This window comes from Dipodomys ordii, unplaced genomic scaffold (assembly GCF_000151885.1).
Source record: "Dipodomys ordii isolate 6190 unplaced genomic scaffold, Dord_2.0 Scaffold151, whole genome shotgun sequence".
Taxonomy (NCBI): Eukaryota; Metazoa; Chordata; class Mammalia; order Rodentia; family Heteromyidae; genus Dipodomys; species Dipodomys ordii.
In genome coordinates, this window is record NW_012267367.1 from 90,185 (window position 1) to 106,997 (window position 16,813).

At 42.8% G+C, this 16,813-nt stretch overlaps 1 protein-coding gene across 1 annotated transcript in view; it reads right to left on the reverse strand.

Moving 5' to 3' along the window:
• Window positions 1–16,813, reverse strand: part of Fer1l6 (fer-1-like family member 6) — a 119,638-nt gene that overhangs the window by 36,942 nt on the left and 65,883 nt on the right. The window contains exons 22-30 of the mRNA XM_013032223.1: window positions 15,472–15,582; window positions 15,097–15,258; window positions 13,213–13,393; window positions 10,484–10,710; window positions 7,887–8,009; window positions 6,293–6,332; window positions 4,759–4,883; window positions 2,648–2,779; window positions 1,820–1,945 (exon numbers count right to left, since the gene is read on the reverse strand). Coding sequence (XP_012887677.1) covers window positions 1,820–1,945; window positions 2,648–2,779; window positions 4,759–4,883; window positions 6,293–6,332; window positions 7,887–8,009; window positions 10,484–10,710; window positions 13,213–13,393; window positions 15,097–15,258; window positions 15,472–15,582 — 1,227 coding nt within the window. The remainder of the gene's footprint in view (window positions 1–1,819; window positions 1,946–2,647; window positions 2,780–4,758; window positions 4,884–6,292; window positions 6,333–7,886; window positions 8,010–10,483; window positions 10,711–13,212; window positions 13,394–15,096; window positions 15,259–15,471; window positions 15,583–16,813) is intronic.

Sequence of the window (16,813 nt, forward strand, 5' to 3'; positions counted from 1 at the left end):
CCTCCCCCATGCTGTTCCTGGACAGGAACCTGACCAGGCACATTGGCCTTTAGCAGGCACTAAACACAGAAAAGGAGCACGGTAGACATTTGCTGAATGAATAATGAATAAAGGGACAGATCCTACTTCAATCTCTATAGCTCACACCAATATCTTTTTCTCCTTCTTACTATTTATCCTCTCAATTCTGTATTCCCTGAGCCATCTGTCTCCAGAGCCTTAGTTTTACAGGCTTTTCTTTTGGGGGAGAAGAGATATGGGGTAATAAGATTTAGAAAATGGCATTAAAGGTTTCAATAGGGTTGCTTCTACTATTCACAGCCTTGAATGTGCAAATTAACTTTGCAAATCTCAGGAAATAGAGAAGGCAAATAAATGATTAGTTGTATTATTTCTCCAATTTACTTGAACACAAGGTCTATTTCCTGAAGAATGCCTATTAATTATCCCCCAAGACACAGATACTTCCTGAACGAAATTTTGAAAAGGGCAGTCTAAATCATCTTAGAGAAGAGGGTTTAATATAGACACCAGAATTGTCAGTGATCCTGTTCAATTCTTCTAATCTGTCCAACTAGACCGACTTTCATAAGGACATAGACTACTTTGACTCCCAACATCTTTGTCAATGGCAATTGTGGCAAAGGTTCTTGGCATGTTGAAGAATACCTGAGAAGTGCATTATGGGAGAACACTTAGTCCTTCTTCAGCATTAAATAATTGGTTCCCATTTTATGCTTCATTTTGCCTCTCAACCACAGTATAGACAATATCAGGAAAGTTGACATAAAACAAGGTTATTATAATCAAATACAATTTGAAAATCAAGTCTAACTTGAAAAACTGAGAACAAATCCACAAAACCATAAGGGTTCACACAACTGCTTTCATTAAGTGTCATATTTTGACCCTAGCTTCCTGACAATAAGACTAAAAGGTGTTATGTCTTATTATCAGAAGGGAAGAAGCCTACAGAAGATAACGTATTTCTTGGAACTCTGTTCAAAATGAAGCTTCTGGTGGCAATGGTGCTTCCGCTGGGGAGAATTTCCCAGTGGCAGCGGTCAGCCTCTGCCGTGGCTCTTCCTCTCCCTGTCTTGCCTGTGATCTTCTAGCCTCCTCAGTTTGTTTTCCTGCTGGGAGGCAATTAGAGAGCTGAGCTCCTCAGAACAGTCCTAGATACCTGGAAATGTTTTCCCTGAATGAGAACCCAGCAAATGTCTACTCTATTACACAAACTCTATACTCGGTTTTGACTGAATTGAATACCTCTGACTGAAAAGGGCAGGGTTCTAATCCAATAGCCTTCTGTCCTTGTAACAAATGGGGAAGATTCCAGAGCCCTTGGCTCCCATTTCACAGGCACCTCAGGCCATATAATGCTGGTGCTGGTGGCTCATGCCTATAATCTTAATGACTCAGGAGACTGAATCTGAAGATTGTGGTTCAAAGCCAGCCCAGGAAGGAAAATCTGTGAGACTCTTATCTCCAGTTAATCACAGAAAAAGCCATAGCTCAAGTAGTAAAGTGCTAGCCTTGAGCAAAAGGAGCTTAGGAAGAGTGCTCAGGCCCAGAGTTCAAGGCCCAGGACAGGCAAAAAAATAAATAAATAAATGAAAAAGGGCACATATATTTGATTTATTTATAAGCCAGCAAGAGATCATCAGAAACCCCTCTTGACAGCACCTTGATCGTAGACATACAGTCTCCAGAGTCCTGCAATAGAAATTCTAGTTGATTTAGCGCTCATCTGTGTTATTTTGTTACAGCAGCCTAGGTAGCTTAATATACTCCCTCAGAGCAAAGAAGGGTATCTCACCGCAACAATGTACACCCTGATCAAGACTTGGATGGGGTGGTTAGGTGGAATCCCTTGCTGGATTCTCAGCTGCCCACTGTCTTCAGAGGTCAAATCCTCAGGGCTTTTGTAGATGCAGAAGGAGCCCTGGAACCAGAAAATGCAACCCATTAAAACAAGATGGAGATATATATGATCCATGAGAAACTACACAGACCCGGATGCCCACATCCCAAGGCTGGCACTACCTTTGCCTCAGGCAGTTCGTGCAACCTGCCTACATCTGCACTTCACGGTACATTGGTGGAGCAGGGTCAGTTTCTTAATATCCTAGCACAGGACCATTGCAGTATTCCTATTTCAGTGCTGGAGCCTCAGGGAGGTACATTGTTCCAGGTCTTGCAGCTGATCAGAATTATAACTATGATTTAAATCCAGATTGGCAAACTACAACACTGGCTTTGTGCCACACGCCATGCTTCATATTAAAGACCCAGCATGCAGTAGGTAGGTGGCAAATGCTAGCTATTACTGTGTGATGCTGATACCATAAATGTAAGGTCTGGTTGGTTTTAGGTGACTAGCCAGGAGTGTGCAAAGTGTGGAGTGCAGAGTACAGCTCAGTGGTTTTTCAAATGATGCTGCTCAGATTCCACAGACTGAGCTCTGCCTTGGCCACAAACTGAAAGTATCACCAAAGACTGCAACTGGGTCTGTGGGGTTCTAGAAAGGTCTTGAGTAGGAATTAAGGATTTTCCCTATACACATTCAACACCAAAATATCATGTCTAGAATTGAATCACAGTTGATGCTGATGGGCTGACAATGAACCAGATCAGGGGAACTTGCCTTGAACTTCCCGATGACTCGGTCTCCGTCCAGACCCTGCTCTTCTTCTGTAGATTTGCCTCTGAAGAGCTCAAAGGTTTTTACCCAGTCTTCAAAGTTGTTGAATTCACTCTCAAGATCACCATCGTATATCTTTAGGGAGGAGGAAAAAGGTTATGCTAAAGAGGAAGGAAGGCTCAGGGCTCAGGACTGATTTAATGAGACATGCCAAGATTCCCCAAAAGGGACCTTGATATATATATATATATATATATATATATATATCCCTTGGAAAAATGCCAGAGGCTATTCTAACTTATCTTTAACAACAAAAGGAACACAGGTAGCTTAGCAATCCTAGAAACTACTACTTCAAATTTTACAAAATGTTTGGGTTCAGTGTGTTTGTGCATGTGTGTGTGTGTGTGTGTGTGTGTGTGTGCGTGCATGTGTGTACGTATGCATGCATGCACATGTACACTCGGGCTTGAATTCAGGGTCTATGCATTGTCTGTTAGCTTTTTTGCTCAAGGCTGGTGCTCTATCACTTGAGTTACACTTCTACTTCTAGATTTTTGCTGGTTAATTGGAGATAGGAATCTCATGGGCTTTCCTGTCCAGCTGGCTTCCAACCATGATCTTCAGGTCTCAGCCTCCTAAGAAGCTAAGGTTGTAGACACTAGCCACCAGCATCTGGTGGGATTAAATTTTAAATTCCAAACAACAGCAATGAAATCTTTACAGTATTCAATTACAAATATGAAAAACCATTTTATGTTTCATTGGTTATTAGATAAAGCTTATAGTACTTTGAGGAAATTCAAATCATTAATGTTTATTAATTCTTAGCACATATAAAGTAATAAAGTACTCTTTTATAGTACTGCACATAGATATGAATGTTACAAGTAGAAAATTGTATAAATACATACATATATACTTTAGAAGTAAAAAATAAAATTGGGTTTCATATTTGGTAATATAATTACATATTCACGTTTCCTATTAAAATCGCTTACCCAGATTGGTTTTCTACATACATAATTTTCATAGTCCAAATGTGCATACCCATAAATATACCGCTAACCAGTACCCCATAATGAATGCTGACTGTGGTCTGATGGAATGAGCTTTAGTTGAAGTTAAAACGCTTGCTGTTTTGAGGATGCCCACATCATCATAAATGTCAAGCTCCCAGAGGGACATTTTGGAGAGCTCCCACACTGTACCTTGCCAGGCTACAGTAAGGCAGTTTAAGTTATGCCTTTCCTCAATACGGGGATGCAGAAAATGGAAAAATCCTATTGTCTTATGAAAACAGCCCAGATACCCTACAATAGATGAGTGGATCCCAAAAAATGAAGTACCTATATACAATGGAATTTGACACAGCCATTAGAAAGAATATGGTTATGTCATTTGCAGGGGAGTGGATGGATCTAGAACTAATCATGTTAAGTGAGGTAAGCCAAGCTCAGGAGAGACAGACAGCGCATGTTTTCTCTCATATGCAGAAGCAAGATCAAAAATACACCAGGATATGCTAAATTATGCAGGACTCTAGACATTCACACACAGTGAGGACAAAGGAGGATATTCTTTGGAGAGGAACACAAAGGTGCAATGTCTATGTGCCTCTGATCATATAAAATATTATTGAAATGAACTCCAGGAAATGGAAACAAGAAATTTTAGTCATCATTGTTTTTCTTTGCTTTTCCTTTTGTCTTGTTTGTTCATTTATCTGTCTTTGGGAGGGCAAGGGGGCACAGAAATGAAGGGACAAAAAGGAAACAAATACAGCAGTGCCACTCACTGGACACTATGTTGTGGATAGGGATGGGAGGGAAAAACTGGGGGAGGAAAGGGGTGACATTGTCAAAAAATGTACTCTTTACCTGACTAATGTAACTGTAACCCCTCTAAACATCACCTTTATAACAATAAAAAGTATTAAAAATCTCTACTGTCTTGCTTATATTAATGTAAATTTCTCTGTAGCAGTTATTATAATGAAGACACAATAAAGTTAGTTCAAAGAAAGGCATTTCTGGGGTTGACCTAAGCACCAAGAAGACCCCGCTGCTGAGATTTCCACCCTGTCCATGGTGGTGGCTCCTATGTCTACATACCTTGAGGACAGCCAGGTTGGGAATGCCATCATTTCCGTCACCTTTGAGTTTCTTCTTGAGTATTTTGTCCTTCTTCTTCTTGGGGCCATCTTCTATATCTAACACCACCTCATCCGGTTTTGCCTCTGTGGAAATGCAGCAGAAATAGTTAATTTCTCATGCTAGCTGATGTGACAAAGAACAAATTCAAACTCCCTCTTTCCTCTCATTCTGTCATGGGTCCTCTGTGGTTATCTTCCTTTTAAAAAAGAAATCATAGCCAGGCATCAGTGGCTCATGCCTGTAATCCTAGCTACTCAGGAGGCTGAGATCTGAGGATCATGGTTCAAAGCCAGCTTGGGAAGGAAAGTCCATGAGACTCTTATCTCCGATAAACTACCCAAAAACTGGAAGTGGCGCTGTGGCTCAAGCGGTAGAGTGCTCATCTTGAGCTGAAGAGCCAAGGGACAGCACCAAGGCCCAGAGTTCAAGCCTCACAACCAACAAAAAAGAAAAGAAAAGAAAAAAGAAATAATAACTATTCACTGTACGATTGCTACATATAGCTTGTAGTCAATAGCACTCTTGTAGAAACAGCAGTGACTATGGGTTCTTTAGGACCAGGCAATGTGCTGGGCTGATCAGGCAGGTAGAAGAACTCATTAAAATTGGCCCCGAGCAGTAAGTGACTCACCCATTCGTCCAAGTAGAGAAGAACAGTGAGGATTTGAATGGGCTCTAGAGCTTTGAATTATATGCCCCTCTGAAATGTCCTCAGAGACTTGAGTCTCATCTAGCTCCATGTGAAACTTGGCTTAAGAGTCTGGCAGGGGGTCATTCTATTGAGATTACTTAGTAAGCTTTCAGCAGCAGATCCTGGAGAAAATCAAGATGCCATAGACTTCTAGCTCTGCCCCTTCCCAGTTATGTAACATTGGGAAGGCTTCTGTAGTTCCTATCAGCCAGCTGCTGGTACTACTGTCTCTGTCGTAGAGTTGGTCATAGGTAAAAATATAAACTAAAATGTACTAACTACAAGGAGCCTGAGGAACTGAGGCTGGCCCTGGTTCTACTGCTATTAGAGTCACCTAAACGTTGCTTTTAATGTTGATATTGCTGTTGTATGTAGGCCATGATTCACTGTTGGCTAAAATTGACTTTGTGGCAATTTCAAGTCCCAGGCTTCTTTTGTTTGAGTTTCTGCCAAACCAGACCTATCCAATCTCTGTAATCCTAAATCCAGATCTTTACACTCACCTCTATTAAAGTTTATCTTGTTGGGTTTGGCCTGGGATGCAAGCTTGCTCCTATTTTTACTCTACTGTTTCTACATTAGGACTGCCAATGTAGGACATGAGCCAGAGAGTTCATTTCTTCACTGAACTGGAATCAGACACCTGAGAACTCAGGCCAGTTTCAACAGCATCCTGAGATTGCTTCTTTGTTTGGGGCCTGAGAGTTGAGTTCTATGATATATCCTGTGGTTTCTATTCTATAATTCTCTTACTACCGTGGCCCTACACTGTGTCCAAGCGTCAACAGAATAGCTACTTACCTGCTTTGCCTGTGCCCTGCTTGGGGTCGCTCTCCTTTGCCTTTGAAAAAGGAGAGAAGATTATTAACCCCCACTGCTAACTGTTTTAATTCCATAATTCCCTAAAACAGTGGCATTTGAAAGAGTAGTCATTCGCAAAGAAGTTCTCAGGATAAAAACCTCACTTCAAAGATGTAAGTCCTAAGTGTGTTAGGATGATGTTCCCTGAAGAAGAGGTGTTCATACCCCCACCAAAAGTGATCCAAGAGGTAGACACCACTTTCCTCTAGGAGTAGTCATCTTTCAGCCACAGAAAGGCAAAATGCTCTTCCCACTGGTTTTATACCTCGCTGGAGCAGCCCATCAGTGTCCACTCTTGAGTGTCACTTACTAGCATGTTGGATCCTTGGATGTGTACCAGACATTGAGGAGGGTCCTAGAGAAAGGGCCAGGGGCTGACTATTCACAAGAAGTGGTCTCATTCACCATAAGAAAAGAGGCTGGAGGAACTAACACTAGGTTCCCTAGTTTGCTATATATCAACATTTCTGAATAGTCCTAGATAAACCTGTAATCTTTCTAAACTAAAGAATCAGAAGATGGCTCAAAATGGTAGAGTGCTAGCCTTGCGCTGAAGAGCTGAGGGACAGCACCCAGGCCCTGAGTTCCAGTCCCACAATCGACAAAAACAAAAAAAGAATCAGAAGAATCCTCCTTGACCTAAATCTGATAACATGTAATGAACTTCTCTTCCTTTTCTTACTTGGGGTTGATAAAACCTTATCAAATACAATGGCTGAGCTATAGTCTGATTTCCAGATTTACTTGTTGTGGTTCTCTAGCTTTATGATTTCATTTTTGTCTGGTTCCAGGTATATCAGCCCTTGCTCTTGCTCTGGAGCCCAGCAATTATTGCTATTTGCCAAGGCCAAGACCTGCCTTTACTTTGATAATTCCCCATGCACTGGTAGAATCCTGCTGGAGACAGCTGACCAAGTGCCTTGTATTCAAGCACAGTTGAAGCCTTTCACTGATGTCTACCTTTGGAACCCATTTCTCCCAATTGGATCTCCCCAAGTCTCACTGAGGAATGAGGGAAGATTTCCTGAGACACAATGCTGGATCAAATATCTTACCAGCACTTACAACAGAGCTTGTATCCTGGGTTGGTCCCAGCTAGAAGGTAGAAATGTTGTAGTGTACGATCCTTAATCTTCTAGGCCTTTTATTCTCCTACAATTAACAGTTAACTCTTAATAAGGCCTTTGCCTAGTGGAATTTATAAAGAGGCGTGTGGAATTTAGGGTTGTAAAAGGTGCTAAGAAGCTGGATGCAGGTGGCTCAGGCCTGTAATCCTAGCTATTCAGAAGGCTGAGATCTGAGAATCATGGTTCAAAGCCAGCCCAGACAGGAAAGTCTGTGAGACCTTTACTCCAATTAACCACCAGAAAACTGGCAATGTAACTATGGCTCAAAATGGTAGAGTGCTAGCCTTGAGCAAAAGAGCCCAGCACCAGGCCCTAAGTTGAAGCCCCACAACCACCATCACCACCACCAACAAAAAAAACCCTGCTTTGATGAATCCATTGGATGTAGCAGGCAGGAGAGACCTTACCTTCTGTGCTTTCTTCAAAGATGCATAATACTTAGACCACCAGTCAATGACGTTTTCAGCAGATTCATCTGCTATGGTCCTTTTTCTCCTTTTAGTGGATCTCCTGGAGGGTTTCCTGGCATCCTGCAGAAGGATGAGGAATGGATTATTGGCTGGCTCTCAGCTTGTGGTATGCCAGTGGCCAACTGGCTGAATGAGGAGGAGAATGAAGATGTTCCCACTGAGAAGTGGTATCTCTTGGTTCTGTAACTCTCTAAATCACTTTAATAAATGAAAGCTTTATTGTCTATTTATCTACTTATTCATTCAGAAAACATTTATTAAGCAGTCTTAAGACACTGCACTTGACATCAGGGATGTATCAGGATTTGACATAATCCCACATTTCACACACTTAGAGCTCAATGATGGAGAGATTCCTGCAGCAAGTGGGCACCAGATAAGGTGCCACGATGCGGTATTATTAGAAAGGACATTAGCGTCAAACCTCTTCAAAAGTTAATATCAATTTTGTGATTCTCAATTTCCTCATCTAGGGATGATGATACATGCCTGTTTCACTACTTTTGTGAAGGATTCAGTGTCATAAATGTGGTCAACTCCCCGTTAGCTTCATCTTTAATTTTAATAGGAGCAAAAAAAAAAAAAAAAGACATGCACAATGTATGTGGCGGCACGGAAGGCAACCTGGTGATAATGTCTGACAAAAGGAGGTATCTGCGTGGGAGGCTGGCCACACGAGGCCCATCACCCACCCTTCATCCTTTCTCTCCACATCATCTTCTGGGTACCTACCTCCACAGTGTGCCAGATACGCTATCAAGGGATTCAGAGATGTGATGTCAAAAAAAAAAACCCATCTCTATCATAGTGTTATGGTTCCAACAAGCACTGATGCAGAGCTGTAATGTCAAATAACTCATCTCTGCCACAGTTTTACAGGTTCAGCAAACGCTCGCTGAGAATTCCAACATAAAGTAGCAAGTGCAATGTGGAGACCATGGAGAGAAGCTGGTGAGGGGTCGGGCTTGGTCACTGAAAATGGGCGGGATGACATGAACCTGAACAAAATGGCCCTGATCCCAGAGTGTTCTTTGTATTCCATAGTTTATCATTTACTGGGCAAGAAGTTTCTTTTTATTTATTTATTTTTAATTTTTTTATTGTGAGAATACCGTACAGAGGAGTTACAATTACATGGGCAAGATAACGAGTACATTTCTTATCAAGCATTGTTGCCTCCTCTTTGTTTCCCCTTCCCATCCCTTCCCGTACTCCTCCCCTCCCCCATCCGATCCTCCCCTCCCCCCCCAAAGTTGTTAAGTCCGTTCTTTGACATAATGACTTGTACATCTCATTGTTGCAATGGGTCCACATGTATCCCTAGTTAAACGATTTGTTTTTTTCCCTTCCCCTCCACAATTTATACCTACATCAAAAACAGTGAAAGTATGGGTTATACTGTGGGGGAGGAACATACAAAGCAACATAGAAATCATCTTATAAATATAATAGAAACAATTGCATAAAAGGAAAAAAACAAAAAAAAACATTTGAATACTTATCTTGGGGTTCATTTCCCTAACATCAACTTATCTGACCTTTTCGGCTTGACTCAGACATATACTAGTTATTGCAAATAAGGGAAACCATGGGACCTATGTTTCTTTGGGCCTGGCTTACTTCACTTCATAGAATTTTTTCCAAGTCTTTCCATTTCCTAACAAATGGGCCAATGTCATTGTTTCTGATGGAGGTATAGAATTCCATTGTGTATACATACCACGTTTTCTTGATCCATTCATCTACTGAGGGGCATCTGGGTTGGTTCCATATCTTAGCTATGGTAAATAATGCTGTAATAAACATAGTCGTGCTGGTAGCTTTAGGGCGGTCTTGTTTGTGTTCATTTGGGTAAACTGGGCAAGAAGTTTCTTCAGACCATATATTTTGAGGGGAGAAGGAGAAACAGGATCTTGCTTTCTAGTTCAGGTGGGGCTCAAACTTATGATCTTCCTATCTCATTCTCTCAAGCGCTAGGATTACAGGAATGCACAACCATACCACACAAAGACTTCTTAAAAGGGATGTTGGGTTTAGTACTCCATTAATGATATAGAACGACTAACCATATCCTTGCTTTTGTGCAGGGTTTTAGATATATTTCCATCTTTCCTTCCAGAGCCTCAGCTACCTGAGTCTGAGAAAGTTTTATTCCTCTTTAGACATTTTTTTAAAGAACACATCTTTTTGTTCTGATCTGACCTTGTACAAAATAGGCTCTAAATATTTGTACAATAGTCCCAGAGGAAGAAAACAGTATCTTTCTAAGCTAACGAATTCAGAAGCATTTCTGTCAATTAAATATTACTGTCATCTTTGACTAGCCCTTTAATTTCATGCACATTGAATTTCTGATCCTACAGTAATTCTTGAGGTAGGCATCAATAACTGTCTTACTAGTGAAGAAATTGATATTCAGAAATGCCAAGTTGCTGGCACAGGTGACACACCTAGTTGGTGGGAAGATTAGTGTCTAGCTCCTCCAGGGCAGATTCCAGTGAGTATTATGAATATAAAGAGGAATTACATCTGACCTTGACTTTCCCATCTTTTGGTGGTTCCTGGGCATCTGGTTTGTGTTCAGGCTCCAACATAGGAGAGGAGTCAGGGATGTCCACTAGGATGGCTGGCTGAACCTGGGCAGAGTCAGGTACCACTGTGGGAGGCGGCTCAACATCCACATAGATGTGATCAGTTGGGGGATCCTGGGTGGAGTCGACGACGCCAGAAGATTCAGGCACCATTAGCGAATCTGCAGTAGCTGAAATGAAGGTAATTTGGTTAGGAAATAGAGCTGAAATATGAGGCGGTTATTTCAGAGATCAAATACTAAGCATCAGGTCTGGATTCAAATATGGTAAGTTCCTAAAATTTCTGGATCACATTTTCATGCCTTCTAAAAATTGTGGTATAAGACATCTGTGCATGATAGCTAATCAATACATGGTGGTGTTTGTTACTGATTCAGCAAAGAAAGTGCTCATCAACCGTGAGTGTTGAGATCACGAAAATTAAGGTTTAGGACATGCGACCCCCGGGTTGATTGTCTCTCTTCAGTTTAATAACTTGAGGAACTTTTGGAGGCTTGAAAGGTCCACAACACATTCTACCTACCCCAAGTGTGGGCAGATCTCTGGGCATTGGTATACACATACTTACTAGGGAGACTGGTGTGTCTCTGGACCTGATAAGATTCTTAACTAGATTGGTGATGTAATTAATTATAGGGTCAAAACACCGTCCTTAGTCAGGCACTGGTGTCTCATACCTGTAATCCCAACTACTCAGGAGGCTGAGAAGTAAGAATCGAAGTTTGAAGCCAACCCAGGGAAGGAAAGTCCATGAGACCCTTATTTCCAGTTAACCACACACACACACACACACACACAAAACAACAACAACAGAAGCGTAGCTGTGGCTCAAATTGGTAGAGCACTAGCCTTGAGCAAAAGAAGCTCAGGAACCAGAAAAACAAAAAACAAAAACAACCCACTGTCCTTTCTTGCCAAGTGCTCTTCTCTGCATTGTGTTCTGCAGAATTCAGTAGGTGGTGATATTTCTGTCAGGAGCCTCTTTGGCTGTCAAGGACTCTGGAGGTCCCCCTGCCTTCAGATGCTGGGTTTTTAACAAGGAATTTAATCTAACCACCTCTCACAGGTATCTACTCTGTGTTGGGCGCATGGACAAAGAAATCATTAGGGCAGGCTGGAAAGCTAAAAGAAAATATATGAGGGTATATGGTGAGTGATTTATGAAAAATATCACAGTAAAATAAATGAGGAGAGAAATGACTAGCTAGTAGAACTTTATAGGGAAACCTCATCACCCTATAGAGAAGAATATGGTCACATTTCTAACTCAAATTGTGTACAAATGCAGGTGCATTAAAAATTTAAATGTGGACACCAAAACCAGAAAGCTAAAATAATATGTGTGCAGTCAAAAGGACAGAGTTTCTTAAATAAGATTCCAAAAGTACAAACCATAAAGTTGAAAATACAATTGATCTGATTATAGCAAAATCAAAGATTTCTGCTGAAAATGAGGACTGTAGGCAGGCTTAGGAGCCATTGTAGAAGGAAGAAATATAAGCAATATTTAGAATCTACATCTAGGATATACAAACAGCAACAATAACTGAGACTCAAAAGGAAAGTTAAACAAAGTACATAAAACAGCAGCAAAAGAGCTGGCAAACAAATCACAGAAGTGGGAGCTAGGATGTCAGCCAGGGATATTACAAGTTGTATGCATTTAGTAGAAATTAAGAGAAATCTCAAGCTAAAACTAATAAGATACTTCTTTACACTGACAGAATAGCAAACCCAAAAACCAAAATGAAGCCAAAACAAAACCCCAGAAAGTCAGAGAACAGGAGTTATTGTTGAGAAGGAGGATAATGAGGCTCCAGATGTGGTAAAGGAAGAAGTATAGAGAGAGCAATCATACAATCTTCTGGAGTGCCCTCTGCCTGTACCCAGTGGAATTACATGTGCATCTCCCTGGTGATGGAGTGATCTCAGGGCTGGGTGTACATTTCAGAGAAATACCCACAAGGCATCTCCCCTCAGGGATCATACACAAGGATGTCCATCATATCACTGTGGAAAGGGGGAGTTGTGGGAAGATTCAGGGTCCAATGCAAATGGAAAAGAAAAGGATAATGTGGGAGAGGCAATAGGCAATAGTAATGAGATCATTACCGTACATGTAGCAACATAGATGAATGTTAATAGTGTTGACCCAGAACGTCAAGTAAAGAAATGTTGTTTAATCATGGATGTAGAAAATCAAATGTGACTATATTTGAACAGGCCGCTACCTTTTGGCCTTCAGTGGAGGGGACTGGGAGTATAGAAGAAGAAAGGCATCGGAGGAAGGTGGATGTAATGACAGAGAAGCTTTGAACAGTTCAGCGATGATTATTCAGCATGGAACTGAGAGGTGCAATTACCTCAATGCAGTGCACCCGAGCTCCAAAATAGAACAAACTAAAATCATATCAAGCAGAATATCAGAAAAGGGCAGAGGGAGGAAGCTGAAGGCAACTGATATCCTATTCAAGGATGTCTCCTTAAAGGAGCTGACTCTGATATAAATCGTAAAGAATCTAGTAGCCAATAAAGGTAGAGGCACAAAATGGGCAGAGAGATCCAACCAGCCACCTGAGTGTGGGTATCTTCTTTGAGCCAAAGCCAAGTACTTGTGAGCATCTGCAGGTGCCATGATTGCTCTATAGGCTGGGCTACAGAATCTAAGATACCTCGCTCAGCTTGGCCTCCGTCGATTTGTGACATCAAAGCAAGGGGATTCCTGGATTTGCACAGAAACTGCTTCAAGCAGTTGATGGTGTAGGTGCCCACGAGGGTGCTCCTCCCGAACGCTCGCCAGTCCACCACACAGATGCTCAGGGGTGGGTGCAGAAGTTCATTCTCGGGCAGCTCCTGTGGGAGAGATGGAGCAAAGCAGTCAGTGTCTTGGCTGGGTCTGGATGCATCTGTCCTGCTGACTTAACCATGAGCAGGCCCAAAGCCAGCCACATGTCCCTGTCTGGCTACTCTGTCCCTCAGGTCAGCCTTGTGGCTTGCCAGAATTCCAGAATATTATCTTCCCAAGCCAGGGAATCAGGACCAAAAAACTTCCAGGGATGTCTTACTCATGACTCATCCCAAGTTTGAATGGCACAAATGTTCACTTCTATATTTTTCGTGGCAGTGTTTTCAACCCTTATATTGTGTCATGTGTCAGCAGTCATGATTTTCTTCTCAAAGGACAGTTTACCCTGATCCGATATATAAGACAGACAAAAGCCACATCATTTTTTCTTTCCTCTTCTTTTTTCAGTTGGGATTTGAACTCAGGGCTTGCTAGGCAGGTGCTCTACTACTTGAGCCACATCCCAGCTCCTTTTATTTTATTTTTCAAGTTTTTCCCCACACTTTTGCAGCGACCAACCTGGGACTGTGTTCACACTTTCTCTGCTTTTGTACAGCTGTGATTATAGGCATACGCCACCACACTTAGCTTTTCTTTTTATAGGGTCTTACTAAGTTTTTGCTTGGGTTGACTTCAAACCATGATCTCCAATTTCTCAAGTAGCTAGGATACAGCATTCTCCATCATGCCTGAGAATCCAAGTCATTTAACATAGAGTGAGAATGTTCAATCCATTCGTCTTTCTTTGGTAACCCACAAACCCCAGTGAAGCCCTTTGGGAAAGTTTGCCAGTTCTGTGCCTATGCTTCAATTGTTGTCTTGGAAAATTTAGAATGAGTGTCATGAGGCTGACTAGGTTAGACAAAGGAAATTTTTTACTTTATGGTTCCAAATCAGAGCAAATAAAAATGTATGTTGAAGCTGGGTTCCAGTGGCTCATGCCTGTAATCCTAGCTACTCAGAATGCTGAGATCTGAAGATCTACAGCCAGAGCAGGAAAGTTCAAAAGACTCTTATATCCAACTGGCCAGAAGAAAGCCAGAAGTGGGGCTGTGGCTCAAGTGGTAGAGTGCCAGCCTTGAGCAACAAAGCTCAGGGACAGCACCCAAGCCCTGAATTCAAGCCCCAGGACCAGCACAGACATTTTTTTAAAGTATGTTCAAATATTGCAATAAAAGCACAGATGTCAAAAGACATCAACTCAGGAACCTAAATAACTTGCAAACCACGGTAACTATATACATATTTTACAACAATCTAGCCATTAAAGTAAGCTTCCATAAGTCAGTGGTTCTCAATCTTCAGCTCATAGGAGACTCACCCATAAAGCTTGTTAAACCAAAGATGTCTTCCCATCCCTCCACAGCTTCTGATTCAACAATCTTGGTAAGTCCTGAGCACTTACAACAATCCCCCAGGTGAGCTGATATGATCAGTGGGTATGTGGGGGGGAAGTGGGGGAAGAGACATGCATCACTGCTACAGGCAAAAGTTTTCCCATCTATCTTGATTACACCTGAAAACATGGCACACAACAGCAATCACACACATGGTTTATCTCATTCTGAAGTTGTGACTTTTCACAACAGACAGCAGGACGTCTGACACCCCAGAGCATCTCCAGAAGCCAAGCAAGATGGAGGAGCGGGGGAGGGGGGTCCCTCTGTGGGAGGGAGAGGGGTGAATGGACTAGAAAGCTCATGGTCCTCACCACTTCAAAGGCATCTGCCTGCACGCTGAAGTTGGGGTTGTTCTTGTAGCTCTGGATCACGCATGACTTCACACCACGGCCCCCGCACTCGATGAGGACCTGGGGCCGGTCCACGGACAGGAGCTGCACCTTCTTCATCTCTCGGACTCCCCAGAAGAGGACCTGAGGACGAGCCACATGGTGGTGATGGACAAGCCAGCCATGCTCAGCTTGAGGGCCACGCGGCAGAGGCCAGGCTCTGCATGCGCAGGTGCTGCAGGGGCGCATCGCCTGGAATGCAGCGGGATGGGGGCTGCAGCTGCCCACCCCGCCGCACATCTCTGACCATGCTCGCCAGGCCCGCTGCCCCGGCTCGTGCCCTGCCCCCCTCCATACCTCCACACAGTATTTGCTCAGCACTGGCCGGATGTTGGCAGGAACCGGGTAGATCTGTGCCACGCTGGGTGGGTCTACAGGAGGGAGACCCTGCAGTCCCGACGAAGGGACCTGCCGCACAAAACATGCAGGTGAGCACGAGGGGGAGCAACGGTTCCGCACGGACATCTCAGCTTAGTCGACCCCAAATGCAAAGAGGACCTATCAGTGTGTCCCCTTGAATTGCTCACTAAGTGACAAATGCATGCATTTCCAGGGTGACAAGCAATTAGTGAGCCCCTAGGATATGCCACAAGATTGGTAAGACATCACTTTTAATAATCTCACAGCATAGAAGGAGAAAACAAAACACAATTGGGTTGGATCCTGACATCTCGATTAAAAAAAATAATAACCCAGTAGAGGATGGATGGCAGAATTTGGTCAGCTTTCAGCTTTCATGATCCACTACTTCCAGCTCATCAAGATCTCTGGAAAGGCCAAAATGCATGACTGAAAAACAGGATCCTTATTTAATGAACTAGACACAGAGGCCTGAACTGAGGGCTTTGTGCTTGCTAGCAGGCACTCTACCATGAGAACCACACCCTCAGTACCTTTGCTTTAGTTTGTTTCTCAGCCCCTAGCAGGGGCTGACCTCGGTCCATGATTCTCCCACTCCTGCCTACACTGAGTAGCTGGGCTTATAAGCATGCACCACCAAACCAGGATCTGATTGCTTTTTAAAAACAGTGTTATGGGCTGGGAAGGTGGCTCAGTGGTAGAGCGCTTGCCTTGCAAGCCTGAGGCCCTGGGTTCGATTCCTCAGCACCACATAAGCAAAAAGAAAAAAGCCGGAAGTGGTGCTATGGCTCAAGTGGTAGAGCCCTAGCCTTGAGCTGAAGAGCTGAGGGACAGTGCTCAGGCCCAGAGTTCAGGCCCCACAACCAGACAAATAAAAAATAATAATAAATAAAAACAGTGTTATTATCTTTAAGTAGATGTGCAAAGGAAGTACCATATAACGAGGCAGTTTAGGAATACAATGCATCTTGATCAGTGTCACCCCCCTCAACATTCTCACCCTCCTTCAACCTACCCCTCCCCTTACTTTTCATAATTTTGTGAGTTCCTGACAGCATTCTCTCCTCTTCCTCCTTCATTGTCTTCTCCTCACCCCTTGGCTCCATCCCTCTTACTTACCCATTTCCTGGTGCTGATATTGTTGGACTTTCCCTTTGTCTTTCCACAAAATCACACTTTCCGAGTTCTCCATAGAGTCTACCATACTAAAGTCAATTCATTTGTAACCACCTGCATACCACCAAATATATTCACTTATAGACTTATAGGCTCATTCTAG